The sequence below is a fragment of the Staurois parvus genome, unplaced genomic scaffold (genome assembly GCF_062004578.1).
Source record: "Staurois parvus isolate SC_StPar_1 unplaced genomic scaffold, SC_StPar_1.0 ptg000275l, whole genome shotgun sequence".
In the NCBI taxonomy this organism is placed as follows: Eukaryota; Metazoa; Chordata; class Amphibia; order Anura; family Ranidae; genus Staurois; species Staurois parvus.
The window spans coordinates 3,363,051-3,388,939 of NW_028318071.1; the positions used below are offsets into that span (position 1 = coordinate 3,363,051).

Consider the following 25,889-nt stretch of genomic DNA (forward strand, 5'->3'; position numbering starts at 1 on the left):
CGCTTGGAGCTGGAATGGGAATCGCCAGTAGTAGCGGATGCTCCTTTCCTGCAGCATCTGGGTGAGGGGGCGCAGGGCCCTGCGCATTTGCCAAGGTCTGACGTGAGAGGTCAGGAAGTAGCATCACCGGCGTTCCGTTGAATAGGATGGTGTCCTGTAGACTGGCTGCACGCATGATGGCGTCCTTGATTTTGAAGTAATGAACCCTGCATAGGGTGTCGCGGATAAAGGATGGGTCGGATTTTCTGAGGCCCATTGTGTGGTGTACGTGGTCCAGCTCTATAGGGATATCCTTGGGTTGCTGCAGTAATTGGTTAAAGATAGAGGAGACCACCAAGTCTTTGGGCTCGACCGATTCCGGGATGCCCTGGATCCGAATGTTGTTGCGGCGATTTCTATTTTCGATATCGTCCTGTTGATACAGGAGCTGCAGTATGAGCGCCGTGTGAGAATTAAGCGTCTCTTCATGAGTTTGAAGGGTGTTGCTTAGGCCATCAGTGGTGTTCTCAGTTTAATTTAGGCGTGTGCAAATGTCTTGTTTGAGATCGGCGATTTCCTGCTTATATGTGCGTTCGATACGATTCACGCAGTGTTCGAAGTCCGTCTTAGTGGGTAGGGATCTAATGTATGTGTGTAGGGATCTCATGTGGGACTGCAGGTCCCAGCCATCCTCAGAACAAAGGGATACTGCGGAAGGGCTGTGGGACCCCTGTGTGTCTCGTGGTCTCGGGTTTGGCAAGGGGCTGTGGAATCTCTGCGTGGCCCGCGCGCGACTCCATGTATTGGGGCAGTGGGCCCCTATTGCTCCCTGTGGGCTCCGTGGTGGGGGCGAGGGAATGTGAGACCCTCATGCGGCCTGCGGACTCCATGTTGGAGAGAGGCTGAGGGTTCCCTGTGTGTCCCGTGGGCTCCGTGGTGAGGATGGATTGTGGGGCCCCCTGAGGTCCATTGTGTCAGTGACTCTGCGGTACCCCCATGCGCCTCCTCCTTGTGTGGTGGTGGGAGGGCTGCAGCGCCCCTGCATGTCCCTTTGTCCCTGAGTGGGGGAGGGGCCATGAGGCTCCTGTGGGTCCCGGGTGTCAGGGTTTGCCGCGGCTCCGTCCCCGGCACAGTAAGAGCTGCGGGTGCACCTCGGGTGGCCAATGACAGCCCGGGGGCGCGTCCTGGGCGGCCAATGACAGTGCAGGGCGCGATATTTAAATATGCCCTGCACTGTCACAAATCGCAAGGTCTGACCTGTTACCTGTGTTCCCTGTGCCCTGTGATTGTGACCCGGATTGTTTGACCTTCTGCCTGCTCCTGCCCTGACCCGGATTATCTGACTACGCTGCCTTTTCCTGTGATTGACCCGGATTGTCCCTGACTACGCTGCCTTCTCCTGTCCCGACCCCCGGCTTGTTTGACCATTCCGCGGACTGACTCCGGTAACTGACCCTGCGTGTGACCTGACCACTCTCTGCCTTCCATCTCGGTACCACGCCATTTCCCACGGTGGCAACCGCCGGTTTATCCTGCCTGCCTCCTCACATCTGGCTCTATTCTGTCCTACTCTCATCCCCGGAGGCTCCCTCTGCCACAGGTGGTATTGCTCAGAGGTCGTGACCTGGTCCTGGTTCTGCTCCAAGTCCATCCCCACCATCAGGGGCCCTGGTGAAAACGCAGACTGGGACTTAGACTCCACGCTTCGGGTGATTCCGCCTAGTGGGCTGCCAGAGGTACCACCTGGCGGATCCGTAACACCGGGTCTGAGGTGCAGGGGAGGGTGGTGCCAAGGGGTCCCCAGGGCTGGCGGGGGAATCAGAACCCCATGGGCTTACCTGCCCCTCGATCCCTGGCTCCGGAGTCCGCGTTATCCCGCGTGCAGCGGTGGCTGCAGCCATCGGCGCCATTTTGGTTGCCTGTGTGTTCTCTTCAGGGACCCGTGGTCAGACCAGTTACCGGCTCAGGGAGCCGCCGGGTCGATCCCTGCTCTTTTCTCTGGGTGTGCGGTGGATTCTCTTCCCCATTGCCTGTGCCTTTGGTTCTGGGAGAGGGCGGATTAGTCCTGTGTACTGGGGCTCAGGCCAGGAGCTGAGCAGAAGTGCTGCTTAGCTGTCCATGTGCCTGGCCACGCCCCCCATGCACAATTTTAAAGCATGTCATTTTTAGTATCTATTTACTTGGAATACCATTATCTTTTTTATTTTACCAAATAATTGGCCAATATATTGTGTTCTTATGCATTAAAAGTAAAAAAGTGTATTTTGAAAAGTAAATTTACGTTTAAAAAATTTGCTGCGCGAGTACTATGTGACATACAAAAATTACAGCACCCACCATTTTATTCACTAGAGTGTCTACTTTAAAAAAATATATATTTGGGGGTTCAAAGTAATTTCCTAGCAAAAAATACTGATTTTGTCTGTGATGTGTGGTATAAACTTCTAATGCTGGGCATAAAATGCTTCCACCTCCCAAAACAACCCCTTTTTGGAAAGAATACACCCCAAAGTATTTGCTGAGAGGCATGTTGAGTCAATAGAAGAATTTTATTTTTTTACCGCAAGTTTTTGGAAAATGACAAAAAATTTTTTTTTTTTTTTTTACACAAAATTGTCACTGAAATGATTTATGCTCACATGCCATGGGTATATGTGGAATTACTCCCCAAAATACATTCTGCTACTTCTCCCGAATATGGGGGTACCACATGTGAGAAACATTTTGGCAGTCTAGCCAAGTACAGGACCCCAAAATCCACCTTCAGGCTTTTAAAGGGCTTTTTTTCCCCTCATTTCCCTTCCTGACTACCTATCACAGTTTTGGAGGCCCTGAAATGCCAGGATAGGACCAACCCTCCCCCCCAAATTACCCCTTTTTGGAAAGTAGACACCCCAAGGAATTTGATAAGTACATGGTGAGTATTTTACAGATCTTGTTTATTCTTTTTTTATATTTCAAAACCTTGTGAGAAAAAATTAGATCTGCAAAATACTCACCATGCCTCTTTTTACATTCCTTCAGGTTTCTACTTAAAAAAGGGGTAATTTGGGGGGGGGGGTTGGTGCTATCCTGGCATTTCAGGGCCTCCAAAACTGTGCTAGGTAGTGAGGAAGTGCAATGAGGAAGTTACACACCTTCAGGCTTTCAAAGTGGTCATTGGATTTCAGGCCCTTGTATGTAGCTAGGCTCCCAAAAAGTCTCACACATGTAGTATCCCCATACTTGGTAGAAGCAGCAGAATGTATTTTGGGGTGTAATTCCACATATACCCATGGCTTGTGTTAGAAATATATAATTTAAATGACAACTTTGTGTAAAAAAAAAATGTTTTTGTCATTTTCCAAAAACTTGTGGGAAAAAAATAAATCTTCCATAGATCAATATGCCTCTCAGCAGAAAGGCTCAGGGTGTCTACTTTCCGAAAAGGGGTCATTTGGGGGTGTTTGTACTGTCCTGGTATTTTAGCACCTTAACCACTTTGCCGACCGCAGATAGCCGAATGACGGCTACACTGCGGCCGGCTAGTTCTGGGAGGGCGTCATATGACGTCCTCCCAGAAAGCGCTCTCCTGTGCACCTCCGGGGGCGCGCACCCGGCAATCTCCATGATCAGCTGATCACATGATGTGGTAAAAGGCCAATCACAGCGGCCTTTTACCACATGATCAGCCGTGTCCAATGACACGCTGATCACCGGGAAATGCAATTGCCGGTTCTCGGCTGCACTTTCTTCACACTGTCAGAGCGTGAGGAAAGTAATGCCGAGAACCGGCAGTTGTCAGAGCAGGGATCGGCACTGATCATCAGGGCACTGATGATCAGGGCACTGATGATCGGTGCCCAGCAGTGCCACCCACCAGTTCAGCCCACCTGTGCCTAGCAGTGCGCCCACCTGTGCCCAGCAGTGCACCCACCTGTGCCACCCAGCAGTGCCACACACCTGTGCTCAGATGTGCCACCTACCTGTGCCCAGCAGTGCCACCCACCTGTGCCTACCAGTGCCACCCACCTGTGCCCACCAGTGCCCACCAGTGCAGCCCAGCAGTGCTGCCAGTCAGTGCCACCAGTCAGTGACCAGTGGTTGTGCCAGTCAGTGCCCAGCAGTTGCGCCAGTCAATGCCTAGTAGTGCCACCAGTCAGTGCCCACCAGTGATGCCAGTCAGTGCCACCTATCAGTGCTGTCTATCAGTGCCACCTATCAGTGCCGCCTATCTGTGACACCTCATTAGTGCTGCCTATCAGTGCCGCCTATCCGTGCCACCTCATTAGTGCTGCCTATCAGTGCCGCCTATCAGTGCCCATCAGTGCTGCCTATCAGTGCCCATCAGTGCCGCCTATTAGTGCCCATCAGTGCTGCCTCATCAACACACATTAGTGAAGGAGAAAAATTACCTGTTTGAAAAATGTTATAATAGAAACAAAGAAAGTTTTTTTTTTTCAAATTTTTTGCAATTTTTTTGTTTATAGCGCAAAAAGTAAAGTGCCCAGTGGTGATGAAATTCCACCAAAAGAAATCTTTATTTGTGAGAAAAAAATGATAAAAATTTCATATGGGTACAATCTTGCATGACCGCGCAATTGTCAATCAAAGTGCGACAGCGCTGAAAGCTGAAAATTGGCCTGGTAAAGAAGGGGGTATAAGTGCCCGATAGGCAAGTGGTTAAGAAATGTGATGGGCAGTCAGAAAGTAAAAGCTGTGTAAATTCCATTATACAAGACATAGTTTGTAGATGCTATATAACTCAATATACAAGCAATCAATATACACTTATTGGGATTTTTTTAAACATAAACATGTAGCAGAATACATTTTGGCCTAAATTTATTATGAAATTTGAGTTTTTTGGATATTTGTTATGACAGAAATGAGAAAATATTGTTTTTTTTTTAATTTATTTTCAAAACTTTTTTGTTTATAGTGCGAAAAATAAAAAGCACACAGGTGATCAAATGCCACCAAAAGAAAGCTCTATTTGTGTTAAAAATGGATGTAAATTTAATTTATGTACCGTATTGCATGACCATGCATATGTCAGTTAAACTAGTGCAGCGTTGTATAGCAAAAGAAAATTAAGTAAATTGCAATATTTATTCCATAGTTTGTAGCCACTGTAACTTTCACACAAAGCAATCAATATGCACTTATCAGGAATTTTGTTTACCAAAAACATGTAGCAGAATACATTTTGGCCTAAATTTATAACTAACTTTGAGTTTACTATATATTTTTTATAGCCGAAAGTAAAAAATATTGTTTTTCTTCAAAATGTTTGGTCTTTTTTTGTTAATAGCGTGAAAAATAAATAGCGCACAGGTGATCAAATACCACCAACAGAAAGCTCTATTTGTATGAAAACAAGGACATACATTTTGTTTGCGTACAGCAACAATAGTGCCGCACCGAATAGCAAAAAGAGGCCTGGTCATTAACCTCCCTGGCGGTATTCCTGAGTGTAGCTCGGGGTAAAGTTTCAGTACCAAAAGCGGTAACCCCGAGCTACACTCTGGCTTATCATGCGGCGTTGATCAGGGATTCCCTGCAGCGCTTACCTTGTCCTTCACTCCCGCGATGCGTCCCCTGCAGCATCCCCCTCCATCTCCTCCGGCCGATGCTGGCATATGGCTTCCGTGTTCCGGTCCCTGCGAGCGTCGGGACGTACGGGGGACGGAATGGCGGCAAATTTAAAAATTTTTAGAAACTGTCATTTTCTTAGAAATGAATTTGACATAGTAAAACATTACTGTATCAAACCATTTCACATACATTTTATCCCTACTGCTTTGTCCTGTGCCCTGCCTGCATTTTGACTGTTCTTTCTGCCTGGAAACTTAGAAAAGTCCATGGCGTCCAAAAAGCGTCCCTTTTGGTCAAAAGTGGTTTTAGACTGGCTAGAGAACAGCGATAGTAAATCATAACCACTTGCAGAATTGAGTGATAACTGATTTGTGGGAAAAATTTGTCATCAGACACTGAAAACGATTTTGCGACTTTGCTCAGCGATGTGCGAACTTGGCGCTATATTTCAAATTTCAGTGTTTTTGGTTTGATTATATTATTGAATTAAGTTTATTATTATATTATTATTTTTATGATTATTTATTAAATTATAATTTATGATTTTGTGTTTCAAGTTTTATCATACCCGGACTGTTTACTAGACTCTTGTTCGGACAGATTTCAGTGAGTTATTCCTAAAAATTACAGGCCTACAATAAAAAAAATACATATTTCCATGCAAAAAAATGTACTGCTTTCAGCACAGAAATATAGACATAATCATACCGTTAAGGGAGGTTAAGGGGGGTAAATCCTTAGGATGGGAAGTGGTTAATTATACCTCTTTAAGCCCCACCCCCTTTTCATTGCTGCACACTACGCATCTTAGATTTATTTGCAGTGCCAGGGGTATTCCAAATCACAATCATAGCAAGGCTTCCGGTGCCCTGCTTTTTGTTTTTGACCAGTCCAGCGCTATTCACAATCAGTGCAAGGAGACCAGCACAGACAGAAAACACACTGCACACTTCCAGGTCCATGTTAAAGCCAAGTGGCAGATCTACAGATGTGCAGTAATACTAAGACAAGCAATGATAGCTTGAAGTGGAAGTGGTTGCATAAAATACAATTCACATACAGTACAATGTATAGACAATAACAATTCCTCGAAATGAGGAAAGTTGCAGTACAAATCAAAGAACAAATAACCTGCATACAAAAAGATGTCTTCTACTGCACAGTATCAGGGACAGGGTAGATTTATATCATTGCACCCTAAACAAGCTGGACCAAAACATCATGTAGGTAAACCTTAGTAAGAAAATACATAATTATTGTTCATGGACATTTAAAGTGTGGGGAGAGTTACACTATACATCCCAGACGTTATGGTCCTTTTGAGAACACCCTCTATGGCATATATTATTTTTTCAAATGGTAGAATTCGGTTGACTGCATTAGACCACTGTGGGAGCGAGAGGAAGGAGGACTGCATCCACTTAAAAATAATTTGTTTTCACGCCAGAAATACAGTTTCCATTAGAAGGGTCTTGACATATCTAGGCCAGAACCCCTAATTTAGAAGACCTAATAGGCACACATCTGGAATGGATGGAAAAAGAATGGAGAGAAAAGAAGAAGGCAGGTCCAAAACGTGTTTCCAGCAGCGTGATATTTCAGGGCAAAACCATATCAAGTGTTTGAAATGACTCCAGGTTGGGCACAACGTAGGCAAATTGATATGGGGATACATCCCATCACATAATTGGGCTGGGGTGAGATATGTTTGGTGAATAGTATAAAGTTGGATTAATTTGTTGTTAGCTACCATTTATTAACCATGTCTCTGCATGCCGCCTGAACTGACCCATCTTGCAATGTCCCACTGACTACATTCCCTCAAGACACCAGTCCCTGTCATGACCTGCAGACAACTGCACACCTGAAACCACAAGGACACTTTTGTTCACCCTTTGTTCAGCCTGTACTTCCTGGCCCATGATTTTAGCAATCTGGGGGTAGCCATGTACTAGTAGGTTAGGCTTGCTTGGCTTTTCAAAACATGAATTCCCTAGGTAAAGCTACACTAAGCTATATTCCCTGTCCACTCATACAGAGGTGAGCATTACAGTACACTGTGCTTGATACAATGTTGGTTGATTTTTTGGACAAACAAGATACAATGTCTGGTTCATTATCAGTCCAAACGCTGAAAAAGTTTCACACATGTGGTATCACCATACTCAGGAGTAGCAGAATCTGTTTTAGAGCACAATTCCATGTATTCCCATGTTGTGTGAGAGAAACATCATTAAATTGACAACTTTGTGTAAAAAAAAAATTTAATTTTCATTTTGCTTTTTAAAAAAAATATGTGGCAAAAAGGAATACATCAAAAGACTCATTATGCCTCCTAAAAATATCTAGGGGTGTTTACGCTATAAAATATTTTTATTTTGTCAGTGTTTCTATTGTGCTGGTGCTCCAGAGCCTCCAAAAATTTGACAGGTAGACAGGACATTAGTTTGAATATGCTCCTTGGAATTTGGACCCCTCTAGGCAGCTAGGCTGCAAAAAGAGTCTCACATATGTGGCATCCCCACACTCAGAAGGAGTAGCAGAATGTGTTTTGGGGTGTAATTCTAAGTATGCTGATGGTGTGTATTATAAATATCTTGTTAATTTACAACTTTGTATAAAAAAATAAATTTTCATTATTTTTTCCCATTTTTTAATAACTTGTAGCAAAAAATTAAATATTCAAAAGACTTGTATTGCCTCTTAAAAAAATACCCTGGGATGTCAGATTTCCAAAATGTTGCCATTTTTTTGGTGGCACTCCAGGGCCTCCACACCTGTAATAGGTAGTCAGGAAATTAGATTTCTAATTTTTGCACCTTGATATCCTGAAGGTGTTCAATGGATTTTGGGCACCTCTATTACCGCTATACAGCTAGTCTGAAAAAAAGTTTCACATATGTGGTATCCGCACTCTCACTCAAGAAAATCAGAGAATGTTTCAAATTTCTAAGTATGTCCATACTATGTGAGACATATTTTATTAACAGCTGTGTGTAAAAAATGTACATTTCCTTTCTTGTTTTTGCAAAGACACACAGTATGTCAAAACATGTGATCTTCAAAAGACCCACCAAGTCTCTAATTAAATATGCTTTTGGGTCCTCTTTTCAAATGTGGTTTGATGTTGAAAAAAGAAACTAGTCCATCAAGTTCAACCAACAGAAAAAAAATGATATTGAAAACCCCCCTATGCCCACAGTTGATCCAAAGGAAGGCAAAAAAACCCCAAATGCTCCAATTCACTTCAGCAGGGAGAAAAATTCCTTCCCGTTCCCCCGGGAGGAAACCAGATATTCCCTGAACCAACTACTCCTGGTGTTATTACCTCTAAATATTGATATCCAGTTATATTGTGTGCATTTAGAAAGGCATCCTGGCCTTTTTTTAAACAATCTACTGACCTGGCCAGAACCAGTTGTTGAAAGAGTCTACTGAACATTTTCACAGCTCTTACTGTAAAGAAGCCTTTCAGAATGTGAAGGTTAAATCTCTTTTCCTCTAGACATAAAGAGTGCCCCCTTGTTCTCTGTATTGACCTGAAAATGAATAACTCTACACGAAGTTCACTATATCGACCACTTACAGTATGTATTAATAAATGTTGATCATATCCCCCCTCAACTGCCTCTTCTCAAGAGAGAATATATTCAATTCAGCTAATCTTTCCTCATAGCTGAGCTACTCCATACCTCTCATCATTTTGTTTGCCCTTCTTTGCATTTTCTCCAGTTCCCCAATATCCTTTTTGTGAACTGGTGCGCAGGGGCGGACTGACAACTCATGGGGCCCCCGGGCAATAGGGGATCATGGGGCCCCTGTGTCCTTGCCCAAACTCAAAAAAGCCTATAAAAAGGTACCAGGGGCATCTCATGGGGGCCCCCTACTGACCCTGGGCCCTCGGGCAGTGCCCGAGTTTCCAAATGGTCAGTCCGCCCCTGCTGGTGCCCAAAGTAGCACTGCATATTCCAAATGAGGTCTTACTAATGATTTGTGTTGCTGTCTCTTTCTCTGGAGTCTATACATCTTTTAATGCAAGAAAGTATTGTGCTAGCTTTAGAAACTGCAGCTTGGCATTGCAAGCTATTCTATGATCTATCAGAACTCCCAGATCCTTCTCCACCATTGACTACCCTAGCTGTTCTCCTCCTAGAATGTATGACGCATGTACTGTATGTTCTTAGCCCCCAAGTGCATATTATCTACATTAAAGCTCATTTGCCACTTAGTTGCCCAATTAAATAGTGCATTGAGATTAGCTTGTAAACTGCAGATATCATGTAAGGATATAATCCCACTGCATAGCTTAGTGTCATCTGCAAACACTGAAATGGTACTTTTATTCCCAGACCCTATATTATTTATAAATATGTTAAAAAGTAAGGATCCCAGGGGGCGTGGTCTGGACATGGCCGATTGAGGATGCTTTGAGTCTGAGCTCTCGCAGTCTCCTGCATTACCTACTGCCAAACCTAGTTACAACTACCTATCAGGCTTTCAACAAAAGCGGGGGGGGGGGGGGTTGTGCCGGACCCTGCCCACTAAAATGGACATTGAGACCTTCATCTCCCGGGTAGAGGATGCGCACTACAGGGCACTTGATCTGGTGCACTCGGAGGTGCACGCCCTAGCTGGCCGCCTCTCTGCGGAGGAGCACTCTGTGACGGCCTTGGATCTCTGGGTTACAGCCCTGGAGAACGAGTGGGAGTCTGGAGAGGCAGAGGTGACAGCTCTCCAATTACATCTGGAGGAGCTGGAGGATGGGAGCCGTCGTAACAACTCGCGGCTCCGGGGCCTCCCGGAGGCCAAGGGCCTGGAACATCTTCAAGACACGGTAACGGTAATCTGCATACTTCATCATTATACCCAGAAGGAGTTTATCCTACGTAAAGCCTGGCTACAGGGGGACACAGATTTCGATGGAGTTCTCATCAAGATCTTGCCTGACATCTTCAGGGCGACTCATGGGGCCCACTATTGGGGCTCATGGGGCCCACATGAGGCGCACTATTCTTCACCCTTTTCTGGATAAGATCTGCCACGCTGACCTAACCTATCCCTGGGGATACCCGTTGACGGTCTCGATGTGGAAGGGACCCCACTCCTTCACTCTGTGATCCATGGGAGACCTGCCTGCACTCTTTTTCTTCATGGAGATAGACCAAATTGAAGTACCAGACTGGCAACAACTCCTACCCCGGCAGCTGGGTGGACCCTCATCTCGGGGTGCTCTGTCTGGCCTTCCGCCCCGACCACCGTGGCGACGACGCAGGCCTCCTTCACCATCTATTGAGGGTCCACGTGAGTCCTGAAATGTCTGCCTATGGTTTCCCTGCCTTCTGGTCCACTGGCTCTCACTCCTTGGAACTTGCGGAACTTGTTTTCTACACCATCACTACTACAGGGCCTTAGCCATGTATCACTGTAATTACTGGTGAAATCGTGTGTCTGGGGCTGGGACCTGGGCCGCTGTCTAATTGGCCGGTAATGATCTAGGTTGATCTCCCTATGCACATTTTTTGGGCTTAGCCCATGTTATTTTTATGTCTTGGGCACTTAACTTTCTCAGAAGGACTTTGCTCTTTAATTTTTTCTTTCCTCTCCCCCCTTCGGAGGGAGAGGACTTGGCTTTATTGGTCGACACTTCAGATGATGTCTGTCACATGCCCTAGACCTATATTTTGTACACCTAGGGGGCTTGGCGGGAATGGTGAGGCTGCTATGAGGTGGGTTGGGGGTGTGCACCTGTCCTGCTGCGTTTTCTGCGGCATGGGGGGGGCTCCTCTCGGCCCTCCTAGGTAGACCCCTAGGCTGTCTCATTGGGTGTTCATGGTGTATGGTTATGCCGTGTATCTGAATGTTTAGGGGGGCTTCCTACCTTGGGTGGGCTCGAATACCCGGGGCGGCAGTGGTCTGTTGACCTGGTATATAGTGCCTGTTTGCCCCTGGGGTTTCAGTCGCCCGGGGAGGAGCTACTCATGTACCTTATTGCTTGGCTCATTATGTGATCTGTGCTCCATGTTTCCCCATCTTCTTCTTCTTATCTTTTTATTTCTGACTTATAATTGTGCTTGTGATGGCATCGTATTCTTTATTTTGTACCTACAGGGACCCTTTATTGTTAATGTTGTAGTTATTTATGTTATTTCTTATCTGGCAGTGGGGGGGGGGGTGTGGGGCCTCCCCCTTGGCTGTCTCCTACCTCGTTTCCCATTAGGCCCGTCCTCCGGGGGCCATTGGCCACCCTAAGGAGTACACTTGGATAATCCGTAATAGTTTTAACCCGAGATCCCACCATTTGGTGATCTCGTAGTCTTTTACTGCTCGCTCTCTCTCCTTTTCTCATTTCATTTTTCTTTTTCCTTTTCTTTATCTCTCTCTATCTTTCTTCTTTTCTCCCATCTCTTTTATTTCTTTTTCTCCCTCCTCTCCCTTCCCCCCCTTTTTTTTCTCTCTCTCTTCCTCTATCTCCCCTGGCCCGTGGCACCATGGACTCTTTAGTCATTACCTCTCTCAATGTCAAGGGGTTGAATGTTCCGGAAAAATGCTGCATGTTAGGTGAGCTCAAGCGTCTTTGCTCTGATGTGGCTTTTATACAGGAAACCCACTTTTGAGAGGACAGACTCCCCTATCTGAGGAATAGACAGTTCCCCTTTGTCTACCACGCTACTATTAAGTTGGCCAAGTCCAAAGGTGTATCGATTCTTATATCACGTGGTGTGCCGTGGCTCCAGCGAGGGACCTTAGTGGATGCTGCGGGCCGGTTCCTTTTTGTGAAAGGCCAGACTGGTGATGTTCTGGTGACATTGGCTACGGTGTATGCTCCAACTGTTCAACAGGATCTCTTCCTTAGTGGTGTACTTGCATGATTGCTGGAGTTCTCCGAAGGCCACCTTATTTTAGGTGGTGACTTTAATGTCCCTCTCATCCCCAACATCGACACCTCAACGGGTTCCTCTTTTGGTGCCCCCCCCCGTGTCCGTAAACGTATATCGCAAGCTCTGTATAGAGCGCAACTTCATGATGTATAGCGGCTTCTTCATTTGGGAGAACGTGACTATACTTACTTTTCTCCGCCCCATAAATTATACTTGAGAATAGACTACCTTTTGATTCCTCACAAACAACTAAACAGGATAGCCTTGGCGACCATTGGTAATATTACTTGGTCAGATCACTCTCCAATCACGATCCGTTACTCGCTGTCCGGGACTCAGGATCCTTGATGCTCCTCCTGGAGACTGAACGAAAGCCTTCTACAAGAACCAGTGGTCTTGGCGGATGTAACTCGGGAGATTCCCACGTATTTTGCCATCAAAGACACACCAGATAGTAACTCGGGAATGATTTGGGAAGGCTGTGATCAGAGGTATTCTTATTAAACATGGAGCTAGACTTAAGAAGGAGTGGGAGGTGCAGCTTTCTGCTCTTCTGACCAAGGTCGAAGTGGTAGTGTCACGTCATAAACATGCACCTACCCCGGGGCTTGAGGTAGAACTATTTCTCCTTCAAAATCAGATTACTGGTTTGCTACGTTTCAAAGCCAAAGCTGCACTGCAAACATGTCGTTGAGTCTTTTATGAATCGGGTGACAAATGTGGCTGGACCGTAGCCCGTTCTCTACAATCAGAACGCCTGGCGACGTATGTCCTGCGCATTGCTAGACGGTGGTAGTAGTACTCTCCCTCAGCATATAGCCACGATCTTTGGGGATTTCTACTCCAACTTATACAACCTGGGACCCTCTCCCTGCTCCAAGGCCTCCGTACAGGAGTACTTGATGACTTCGGGTCTACCTAGATTACCCTCCCCTATTCGTCTGGAGCTTGAGGATCCTTTCTCGATATGTGAGATACAAAAAGCAATCGGTTCAGTTAAGTCGGGGAAAGCACCGGGTCCGGATGGATTTACGATCCATTATTATAAGTCTTTGATTCCACACCTGGAGCATTATCTAGTCAATTTGTTTAATGCCTTAGGGGAATCGTCCTCCTTCCCTCGAGATTCATTAGTAGCTCATATTTCCGTGATCCCTAAGGAGGGGAAAGACCCCTCATCCTGTGCAAGTTACCGGCCAATCTCTCTCTTAAACGTAGATCTCAAGCTGTTCACCAAAGTCCTTGCCTTGCGCCTCCAACAACACTTGCCCTCCATTATACATCAAGATCAGGTAGGATTTATCCCGTCCCATGAGGCGCGAGACAATACTAGTAAAGTTCTGAATTTAATCAATATAGCTGACCAATCAGACTCTCCCTGTTTTTTTTGGGTATGGACGTGGAGAAGGCTTTCGACCGTGTGGACTGGGGCTTCATGTTTGAGGTCCTCTGTCACATAGGATTAGGGACACATAAGTGCCGTTGGGTCTCTAGTATTTATGCCTCCCCTTCTGCCTCAGTTAGAGTAAATGGGGTTCTATCTGCTCCTTTCCCTCTCTCAAATGGAACCCGGCAGAGCTGTTCATTATCTCTTCTTCTTTTCGCCCTTACGTTGGAACCTTTTCTTTGTAAGATTAGGAGGAACCCAGATGTAGTGGGATTGGCGGTGGGGGGGATGGAGCATAAGATTTTGGCCTATGCCGATGATATGAATGTTCACGTTCACGAACCCCTTCATTTCCATCCCTAACCTCTTGCAGGAGTTTGACCATTACCGAACCCTCTCTTCCGATGGTCAGACACGGCTTTGAAATATCTGAGCATCTTTATCCCCCCATAGATCTCACAAACTTTTGCTATGAATTTTCCCCCGCTTCTAGCTGTTGTGCGTTCTCTATTATCTACTTGGCATGGGGGTTTACACTCATGGTTTGGTCGCTGTAATATTGTGAAGATGTGTATTTTACCCAAGTTCCTCTATCTCTTTCAAGCCCTACCAATTTATATTCCTCTACAATTATTTAAACAGGCAAAAACGGTGCTGTACCACTTTATCTGGGTGAGACATAAACCCCAAGTCCAACGTAAACTTCTTTGCCCAAACACAGTAGCGGACTTGCGGTTCCGGACCTTCACAAGTATTATCAAGCGGATCACCTGGGGCGGTTGATAGACTGGTGCCACCATGGTGGTCTTAAATTATGGCCACATATCAAACAAGCTCAGACTCAGGTCGTTCTTGGAAGGGCTCCATGGAATGGTAGCTCTTCCACCCCTATGATTAAGACTCATCCACTGATTGGTACGATGTTACATATCTGTTCCTCTCTTTTTGTCTCATCTTCTCTGATGTCAGATTGCTCCCCCCCTTTATCCCATTATGGGAAACACTCGTTTTACACTGGGCCTTCTTCATGGCTCCTTTATGTTCTTATTCTGGTCGGGGAAGTTTCAGACCTCTCACTTCTTAGTTAATGGATCCTGGCCCTCCTTGCAATTGCTCTGTAATCCAGCAGGTCCCTTTAACTTACATTACTGGCAGGCCTTCCAACTGCAAAATTTTTGGATTCACTTCCCGTACCTGCCAACTTCTGCTGCCCGCTTGCCGTACTGGAGGGCTTCTGTTCAGAAGAGGATGCCTTACCCCATGCTTTATCCAAAGTTTACAGCCTAATCTTGGCGCCACCCCAGGACTATATACCTTCTTATCTTCTATGTGGGAATTGGACCTTGGGAGGACTTTTTTGGAGAAGCAACTTTGGAGAGTAACTTTAAGATTTTATCCCGATGGTACAGAACTCCGGTGGTGTTGTGGAAGCTGTCTCTAGTCTTTGCTGGCGATGTCAGGAGACAGAGGGGACGCTCCTCCAAATATTTTGGTCATGCCCTCGGCTTGGGCACTACTTGAAGGGAGTTTGTTGTATCACTCAGAAATTCATGGACCATCCTTTGCCTATGGATCCGGCATGCAGCACTTCTAGCTTCCCTCCTCTCCTCTCCTGTCAATAACTGCTGTGTAAAAATGTACTGGCCCCTTTCTTTCCTGAATGAATACAGTGAGTGATTGGTAACAATCACTCCTGTGTCCATTCATCAATGAAGCATAGTAACTGGGTTTACCATGCTTCTGACTGTTAATGAACCAGAAGCTTCAGAGCACTTTGTATTAATTCATCTGTGCAGCTGAGGTTGCAGAGAAAGAGACTGATGAATCTATTTCCTCAGTCCCTTTCTCACTCTCAAATGCGAGGACTCAAATTAGGACCTGTGACTGTACAGCTGCTGAATCCCCATACATAGAATAACATAGGCTGCCTCCATACAGCTCCAGGCAGGTCCGGCCACATAAACAAACCACTGATTCACACTGTACAGGTCACAGCACTCATGTGAATGAGCCTCAATACCTTATTTACACACAGAACTTTAGCAGGAATTTTGTAGTATATTATTAGTGAAAATTTATTTAGATTTGTTTTTGGGGGGGGGTGACCCTGTCAGGTTGGCAATATGGGGCCCTGAGATTTCTAACAGCAGCCCTGAGTACACTGTCCAGTTTTAGTTACTGATCCTCAAGAAGGATGTGAGAGAGTCCAGAGAAGGGCAGAAAAGTTCATAAGCGGGCTGGAGTTAAACATATTCCCCCCCAATAAGAGTCACTTTAGAGGGATGTGATCTAATATTCTAATCTTTAAATGGGGACACTAGCATTGGGAGAAAATGATTTAATCTTAGGTCTCTAAAAGAGACACGCAGCTACTCAATCTTAAACTGTGTAAGAAGTTCTTTGCTGTTAGTGTGGCAAGGATGTGGAACTGCCTTCGATAGTTGGTGGTGTCAGTGAAGAGTGTTGTTAAATTAAAAAAACTCTTAGACATGTTTTTCAGTGAACACAATGTACAGGGATATTGAAAATGGTAATGGCATAAAAACATGCACACACACAAGTTGAATTAGATGGACTGGTGTCTTTATTCAATCTGTTTAATTATGTAACATATCTGAGAAAGGAACCTGATGTGAAAGGAAACTTTGATGCAAATAGAAACTTTGATATAATGGGGACCTGACGTGAATGGGGGTGTAAAGGTTGTTAAGTTATCACTGTCTTGCTGACTTAAAAGCATATTTAATGGAAAAGTTGAATTTCTTTTAAATGATTATGCTGTTATGTAACCATTCCCCTTTAAAACTGTTCCACTGTTAGCACAATCTAGCTACACTCAGCATGGTGTACTTGTGTAGGTGGCTACAGTGTGCCACAGACTCCCCCTTGTTTCAGGACCACACTGGGGCCCGACTTCTTGCACACATGCCCACTGCATTCCAAAAATGTCCCCGACTCCATGTTTTAGTATAAAGGCATAATATAAAAATGTTTTAATAAGAAAGAATACTATTTATGTACATTTTAGCTCATTACCTGACTGTATGTCAGGGCGATTACAATGCCTTCCTAGAGGATCCAGTGTCCATGGAGGGGTACATTCGCAATAGAAGGATCCAGGGGTGTTTACACAGCGACCATTACGACACAATCCTCTATCCTGACATTCATCAACATCTAAAAATTAGGTAAATAGAATATGAAAACAAGCAATTCAGAATCATGTTGTATGTCTACTTGGAAGAGCTTTTCAGAACTATATAATTATATAAATAATATGTACAGGAGTAGATTTCAAAGCAAGGCAACAGGTGAATTCAAGACATGCTTACGTAACAAAAAATGTAAGAATGCCACACGACATACTGAAGATGTTGTTGGTAATATGATGTGATGACTAACCATTTATTTACTTAAATATATATATTTTTTTAATTCAAATATTTATTGATTTTCAGGTAAACAAATTATACAACCTTATTTTCTTAAAAACATTAACACTTTTTAATACAATTATCATTTATCATTCCCCTAATTGTCTCTACTCCCCCACACCCTCCCACCCAACCTCCCATCCATCCATCCCCCTTCCTACCCACTCTGCGTGTTCCCACATCTTCCATATAAAAGAGAGAGGTGTACTCGTAATATTATACATTATACCTTCATATAATTCACATTTAACTTAATTCTTCCCATTTATTCCATTTCACATAATATCTCTCCATCTTGTCTTTATTCATGTGGTAAAGTTTCTCCATCCTACATATCTGGTCCACTCTATCCACCCAATCCTCTACCCTTGGCACCTCTCTCTTCCGCCAGAACTTGGGTATCAGACCTTTTGCTGCATTTAAATAATACCATATACCAGATTCCTTATATATTTTCACTGATAACTCTGTACTATGGAAAAGACAGTTCTCTGGGTCTAATAGAACGTCAATTTCAGTAATCTTCCTAATCAGGTGCACTATTTCCTTCCAAAATACTTGTATTTTTGGGCACTCCCACCATATGTGATACATCGTGCCTCTCCCTCCACAACCCCGCTAACACAATGGTGAATTCTCCCCACTCAACCTATGTGCAACGTTTGGTGTAATATACCATCTTACTAAGCACTTATAGTTTATTTCCACCTCTCGCATACTTATATTTTTGTGAATTAATCTATATATCTTCTTCTGTTTTTCCTCATCTATTACCACCCCCAAATCCCTTTCCCATTTTCCTATATACATCGCCCTTGTATTTGTGTCTAATTCAGTGAGAATCCTATATATTTTAGCAGTTCCGTGTTTCCCATCACCCTGTGATTCCAATAACCTTTTAAATGGATTCCAATCCTTTCTAGTTCTCAGGGGTTTCGGAAGCTTCCTAACAAAGTGTTTCAATTGATGATAACGCCACTCATCTATCCTTGTAAAAACTTCTCCCTTTTTCTTTTCCAAATCCTTAATTGATCCCAGTTCCTCCCCCACCATTATATCCCTTAATTGCACATCCTCCTTCCTAATCCACTTTCCTGTGATACCCTCTCTACCCGGAGGGAAAAACTCTGTATTCCCTAGTGGCATTAACAGTGAATTAAAATCCCATCCCCTCTGTTTGTGCAACATATCCCAAACTCTTAAAACATTTAAAGTGTACAAACTTGTGCTATCTACTAATCCTCTATATTGTGTGGGCACCCATATGATCTTACTCAACTTTGACCCAACTTTTCCCTTTTGAATTATGCGTCCAATCAAAAATTCTCGCCATTATTAGAGTTATAATATTTTTTGAAATCTGGAGCTCCCAGTCCGCCCTTCTCTTTATTTCTACTTAACATCTCATAGCTTATTCTAGGTTTTCTATTCCTCCATATATATCTTGTTATCATTTTTTTAATTGTTTTAAAGTATGCCTTGGAACCATTTGAAATTTATATAAGATTTTGGGAACAATTACCATTTTTATCAAGTTTATACGTCCTATCCAAGACGGGTTTCCTCCTCCTAGTTTCCTTAATTCCTCCTTGATCTCGTTTAACAATGAAATATAATTTAATTTATACAAGTTCTTATAAGAAACAGAAAGTTTTATCCCTAGATATTTTAATTCTTTTTCTTTCCATACGAAGGGGAATTCCTTTTGTATCTTTTCTTTTTCACTATTTGGAAGATTTATATTTAAAATCTCAGTATTTGTTGGGTTAATTTTCAGATTTGATAACTCCCCATATTCCTTCAATATCTTCATTCAATTTGGCAGTGTTATCCTGGCGTTGCCCACATAAAACAACAGATCATCCGCAACTTTCCTATCCACTCTCTCATTCTAACTCCCATCCCCAGTACTTCTAGAGTATCCACCATATATCCCTAATCTACTCTATCATATGTATAAGTAGCAAAGATCTCAACCCATTGTCTCTACCCTCCCTCCCTGGAACAAACCCCACCTGATCCCCATGTATCCATTTGGGCATTAAATCTTTCAGCCTATTTGCCAATACCTTTGCATATAATTTAGTATCTGTGTTCGGTAATGAAATTGGTCTATAACTTGAACACGGAGTGGCATCCTTTCCTTCCTTATGAATAAGAACCACATGTGCCTGTAGGGATTCTTGCCACCTTTCCATCTCTCCCCCCAGAGCATTCATATGTATCTTCAATTTAGGTACTAACAGTTATTTATATTTTTTATAATACCTCACAGTATATCCATCTGGCCCTGGACTTTTCCCCACCATGGTACTTTTTAATGCTACTTGTATTTCTTCCTGCGTTATTTCTGAATCTAGGGAGTTCAATTGGGCTTCACTCAATTTCGGTAGACCTGCGTTTTTTAAATATGTCCATCTTTTTTCGGTATTCACAGTTCCCTCATTATTTATAGGGTTATGGGAGATAATATTATACAACTTACTATAATATTCTTTAAACACCTTAGCAATATCTTTAGTTGAATGAACCAGTTCTCCTTTGGGATTTCTTATTCTTTCTATATAATTCCTATTCTTCTTTTTCCTCAGGGCTCTCATTAAATTCTTTCCTGGCCTATCTCCCCATCTATACCTCTCACCTATCATTTTATTGAAAACTCTTCTCTTTTCTTCTTCCATCAAATTCTTTAGTTCTTCTTTCTTATTTATTACCTTCTGCATTATCTCTTTTGTTATTCTACTTTTATGTATTTGTTGAAGATCAAATATTTCCTTTAAAAGCCTATTCATTTTTTCTCTCCTTTCCCTTTTCTTTTTTGCCCCGATCACAATAAGAATTCCTCTAATGTAAACCTTATGAGCCTCCCATACTGTAGCCACCGACACATCTCCTGTATCATTTTTCTCAAAGAATTGCTTGATTTCCTTCCCAATCTTTTGATCGGTCTCTTGATCCAGGAGAAGTGCTTCATTCAACCTCCATACTATTCCCCTTTCAGTTCCCTTCCCCATCTTAGTTTCATTGTGACAGGAGCATGATCCGATATGGACATTACTTCAATTTTTACTTTGACCAAGGACTCTATAAGTCGATGTTCTAACAATATATAATTCAGTCTCGAATATGTCTCATGTGCATGTGAAAAGAAAGTATAGTCTCTATCCTTCATATGCTTAATTCTCCATATATCCACCAATTGACACTCATATATCAACCTCTTCAGTGATCTCAGAGACCTACTCTCCTCTCTCTGCACAGAAGAGGTTGTGTCCATCTGCAAATCCATACAGATATTAAAATCTCCAGCCACAATCAGACCACATTTTTTAAAATTCATAAATTTTTTCAATACATTTTTCAAAAATATCTCCAGCCTCTTATTTGGACAATAAATATTAGCTAATATACACTCAATTTCTTGTAATTTACCCTTTAGAAACAGAAATCTCCCTTCAGGGTTTGTCACTCTATCCTCCAACTCAAACCTTATATTTTTTGCAAACCCTATTGCTACTCCCTTTGCTCTTCTGATTGGGGAGTCTGCATAGTACCACACTGGGTAGTGTCTAGAGTTTAACTTCACATTTGTCTCTATCTCTAGATGTGTTTCATGTAAAAAAACCACTGAAGATAATCTATGTTGTAGCTCTTTAAACAACCTAAATCTCTTCCCTGGGCTATTTAACCCATTTATATTATAAGTTACAAACTGAATCTCTTCCATCCTTCTTTTAGCTTCTCTCTCCCCCTCCAACCCCTCTCTCCTTTCTTCTTTACTATTATAACTCCTCCCATATCACAGCGTGTTACCCTTATTACCCACCCCCACCGTCTCCCCCCTACCTCCCCCTACTTCACTCCTCCCAAACCATTCCCTCCCTCCTCCCAACCATCTCTCCCCCTATTACCACCCTCCCCCCTTTTAGGCATATAATTTGCCTACTAATCATTTGTGAGCCTAATCCCACCTTTGATTCAGACCTTGGGGTTGAGCTCCGCCCATGTACAGCTCTCCTTCTCTCTCTCCTCCCTAGTGTCCCTCTATCTATCTAATTCAATACATTTCTGCCAATCCTCAGAATAGGAGGCTAGAAGGAGATGCCAAAGCAGGGGAGAAAAAAAAAACCACCCTTCTCTCCCTCTCTTCTCCCACTCTCTATTTTCCCCTTCTAATTAGCTGCTAATCCTTTTTTTCCATAGCCCATGTCTTTCCTTCTTCCCAGCCCGGTATCTCTATTCTCTGCAAGTCAAGTCTATCACAGAAGTCTCTCATATCCTCAGGAAATCTCAGAAAAGCTGTGACTCCATTTTTCCATCCGAATAAACACGCCGGGAAGCCCCAGCTATATTGCACATTTTGTTTTTTCATCTGTTCTAACAGAGGTTTCAAAAATCTCATTCTCCACAATGTCTCAGCTGCTAAATCCACCAAAATTTGAATGTTTATTTCTCCATATTTAATACTTGTTCTTCCTTTGATCTTCTTCCATATCTCTTCTTTGTCCCCATATTTATGGAATTGAACAATTATATCTCTCGGTTTTTCTTTAACTTTTTCTTGTTGAAACTTTCCTATTCTTAAAACACCATCCAATTTAAACATCTCTAAAGCAGGCCTGTCCATTATGGAGTTTAAAATTTTACATATTGATCCCTTTAGGCCTTTCCCTTGTGAAATCTCTGGGACTCTTCGTATCCCAAGGTTACACCTCCTATCCCTGTTTTCTTGAGCCTCCATCTTATAAAGCAATTTTTTTTTGTTCTTTCCTAATGTCAATTGTCCGTTTTTCTAATTCTGAAATAATTTGGGCGTGATTTTTAACTTTTTCCTCTGTTTCTTCCACTCTAGATAACAACTGCCCCAGGTCTTTCCGTATTATTGCCATCTCTTGCTTTATTGATTTTTCCAGATTTTTAAACATTTCTGCCATCTCTTACTTATTCGGCACTTGTAGTTCTTTTTCAGGTTCTCTCGCCTCCATTCTCTCTAACATTTGTTGACTGCTATTGACCATTCCCAGGGAAAGTCTAGGACTGTTTTCCATACTAATTTCCATTTCGCTCTTTTCGCTTACTCCCTGAGATCTTTCTGGGGTCACATTCCTCTGAAACGTATATTTTTTAATCATTCCAGTTTGGGACCTCTTGGGCCCACTTCCTTTAACACTTTTATTTTTCATATCACCTGTGAGTCATGCTTCTCTTCTTTAAAATACTAGGGAAAATGCTGGGATAGGCGCTTGGAACAGATTTTGACCCACTACTCCTTTTAATTGACTATTTGCATTTTCATTTTCATTTCTAGGGCCAATTATTACACTTTTCTCTTCCACGCCATCAGACCCCCTAGGAATCCCCCCTCTCCACGTCACACAATGTTCCTTGAGCAACGCAGTACAACATACAACTAGCCCAGCCGCTCTCACTCACCCTCCTCTCTTCTTAATTCTTCTGTGAGGCAATTTCAGGCTGCTGGTGTCCGACTTCTCCTGACCAGTCCGCTCCTTGGGGTTATTCCTCCGGGTCGCTTCCTTATCCTGCACCCCCACATCTACCGAGATCGAGCTGGGGAACAAGCCGGCGTCTCTCTTTCCCCTCAGGACGCTGGCCGGCTTCTCCTCCTCCCAGCACTCCTCCGCGGCTGGCCACGTGGTACCGCTGAGTCACTCCATTACCCCGGCAACCCAACGCTCCATCCGGGATCACCGCCGACAAGTCTTGGGGAGTTGGAAGCCGCACCCGCTCTCTGCTCACGGGCCACTATTCCTCCACTGAGACCCCCCCTCTCACAGGTAGGTCTCCGGTGGGCAGCCTCCTCAGCTAAGAGGGCACTTAGGGAGGGTGGAAGTGGAGGCTATCGGAGAGCACCTATGCCATGCTCTCCTGCGCCACCATGCTGTGGCTCCACCCCCAGCTTGGCTGCACCCCCAGCTTCTATTTACTTAAATATTATGATAAGAATTCTAATGTTTTAGAATCACAGGTTATATATAGCTTTATTATAGAATTTTCCAATACAGTTTTTGTTAACAGACATGGAAAATATATCTCAGGCTGGGATGAGGAAACAGACATCTCCTTCAGCTTTCAGCGGCAGTTTTTATTCAGAGTTTCTATTGGTTTTCTGTAGCTGACTACCAGATAAACAGGATTGCTAAAATATCAGCAAAAATGCTGCCACTGCAATACGGTTGCTTGTTTGCATTGGTTGTGAAAAGAATCAGTTTTACCGATTTTCTTATGGACTTTATTAGGGGTGCACTGGCAAAGTTACTGACATAACAGCCTACACGGTTAGGTCCAGCACGCATGACTATCAGCAGCAAGAAATATAACAACGCTGTACCATACCACCTGCCTCCACAAGCATCCCCGAATATAGTATTGCCACAGCTTCTAACAGACATTGCGGTTGTGACACCAGTCCTGCTGCCTGTTGTTGTGAACAGCACAATGGGACCCTTCATCCTGAACTCTGCCCACCTTACTATGTAAAGAGAATTACCTGCTGGATGAAAAGTTTTGGGGGTTTTCTTGGTGATTTTTGGAAGTTAACATTTTGGACAACATTGCTAAACAGCTAAGAAGCAGCAGGAAGTTATGGGTGAGTGACACCAATGCAGTGCAGTAAACGTAGTGTCACAATAGGTATCCCACTCATATGAATACCTTATTTAGTTCAGCGGTGTTATAATGGGAGGAAAATCACTTATCTACCTTTACTATGGATGACAGATCTGTCTTTTACAAAACTGAGAAACCCAGATTAGGTATTATATAGTACACTGTACAGCAGAGTGGTCAGGCATATGTAATGATACAGTGTACAGTGAGAAGTAGTAAGGAATATGTGAGGTAAAGTACAGAGTAAAGTGTGAAACAGTCAGCAATAGGTAACATACAGTAAGTGATACAAGAGTAGGTTATGTACAATGCTCACAGAGTACAGCCATCAGGACTATGTTGTATACAGTTCAGCATACAGAATGGATGAGTTACAGCTGTGCTGTTCTTTCTTGAACTTCCCCATTCTGTACACTACATTCTCTATTCCATATTCAATCTGTACACTGTACTGTACCTTTCCTAATTCACACTGCCCTATTTTTACACTGTATTGTACATTTCCTTTTCCACATCACTTCATTCAATATACTATGCTGTACATTCCCTATTCCGTGCTTTTTTCAAGTGATAGTGATGAGCAGGGAGCACAGGGCCTGACTCAGAAGTGGTAGAACTGAGTTCCACCAAGTTCCAGCTGAAAAAAGCCCTGATTAACAGGAAACTTGTTGATGTGACTCCTTCACTTTCCTCTGCCTCAGCCAATCATGCTATGTCTCTGCTGTAGCCCCACCTCTTTTCCCTGCTGCCAAAATTAACTCTAGCAAGAGTTGCACCAGTGAGAAGAGACAGGTTCCAAGTGCAGCTTCCCAGCCACTCAGTTGGGAGACCCAGGGCGCTGGAGGAATCAGAACAGTGACAGCCCAGGCACAGCATGAGATATTCAGCATATACAGTGCCACCAGGGGAGTGGGTTACCTGCAGCTGCAGACAAAAGCTCAGCCGGCATCTTGTATTGCACAGTTACAGTGCTATATCCCAGGTTCCAGCCTGTGAGCTTCTAAAACAGGACAAAATATATAACTGAGGTAGATCAATAATGTGATGGTCAACTGAGGTCTATGGGTTTCGATGTTGAAGAGCTGGTCAGTGGTTTCTAGTGCAGCTTAGAGTGTCCATCGGAAAAGAAAACAGGGAGGTGGGAAAGCCCATATAGTGTAGTATGCTGGTTCAAACAGAATAATCTGCTTAAATATGTGTCAGAGAAGGAAACTGAAAATGACGACTTGAAACTGTTGTGGCTGCAGTCCCCCTGGGGGATGGTATCACTCAATCTTCCAAATGCGTGGGTGGAGAGAACCTATCTCCATGCAGGATGAAGAAGGTCGCTCTCAGTGCATGATGTCATCAGTCCAGCTAGACAGCTGGGAGCCTACCTGCCTAGCTGGATTGATGACATCATGCACTGAACCCAATAGCAGTGTTATCACCCTGAACTGATGAAGTGGTACCTTAAAGCCACAAAATGCTTTTTATTTGTGAAATAAAGTTTTTCAATATTCAATAAACTAAATTACTCTTTGACCTATTCCAAATCAGCCCATAGATTATGTGATTTACGTCCCTTCCACCACGGATGGAAGGAAAGAAAATTGCTTGATTTCCCCATCAACACAGTCAGTGTTGATAGGGGACACCTCCTGCTGAGCTATTGTATTCTGCTGTCAGGGAGCCTTCCTGGCTGGCTGAACACAATGATTAATGCTAGTGGCTATAGCCTCTGTCAGTAATCACATGTAAAAAATCCAGCTGGCTGGTTGTACCTAAGTTGATCAATGAGTCGACTTGGGTGCAACCAGCCTGCCCATAGATGGATCAAATCTTGGCCAGTCCCTTCTGAACCAGCTGAGATTCGATCCATCTATGGCCAGCTTTAGAACTATTGCAACAGGTACACATGTGTAAGTGCTTCCACCTTCTCACATCCCAGCTAGGTCTGGTGCTCAGACTTACAGGCTACCGAAGTGTCAAGTAACATGAATAACAAGAGGAGAAGTCAGCACTCAG

At 43.6% G+C, this 25,889-nt stretch overlaps 1 protein-coding gene across 6 annotated transcripts in view; it reads right to left on the minus strand.

Moving 5' to 3' along the window:
* Positions 1 to 25,889, minus strand: part of LOC149459085 (latent-transforming growth factor beta-binding protein 3-like) — a 999,560-nt gene that overhangs the window by 329,687 nt on the left and 643,984 nt on the right. For 4 of the 6 annotated variants that reach the window (XM_089681663.1, XM_089681666.1, XM_089681661.1 and 1 more), the window contains one exon: positions 16,843 to 16,998. The exons of 1 other annotated variant lie outside the window; for it this stretch is intronic. In XM_089681663.1, coding sequence (XP_089537789.1) covers positions 16,843 to 16,998 — 156 coding nt within the window. The remainder of the gene's footprint in view (positions 1 to 16,842; positions 16,999 to 25,889) is intronic. One more of the 6 variants, XM_089681662.1, reaches the window with a different exon arrangement.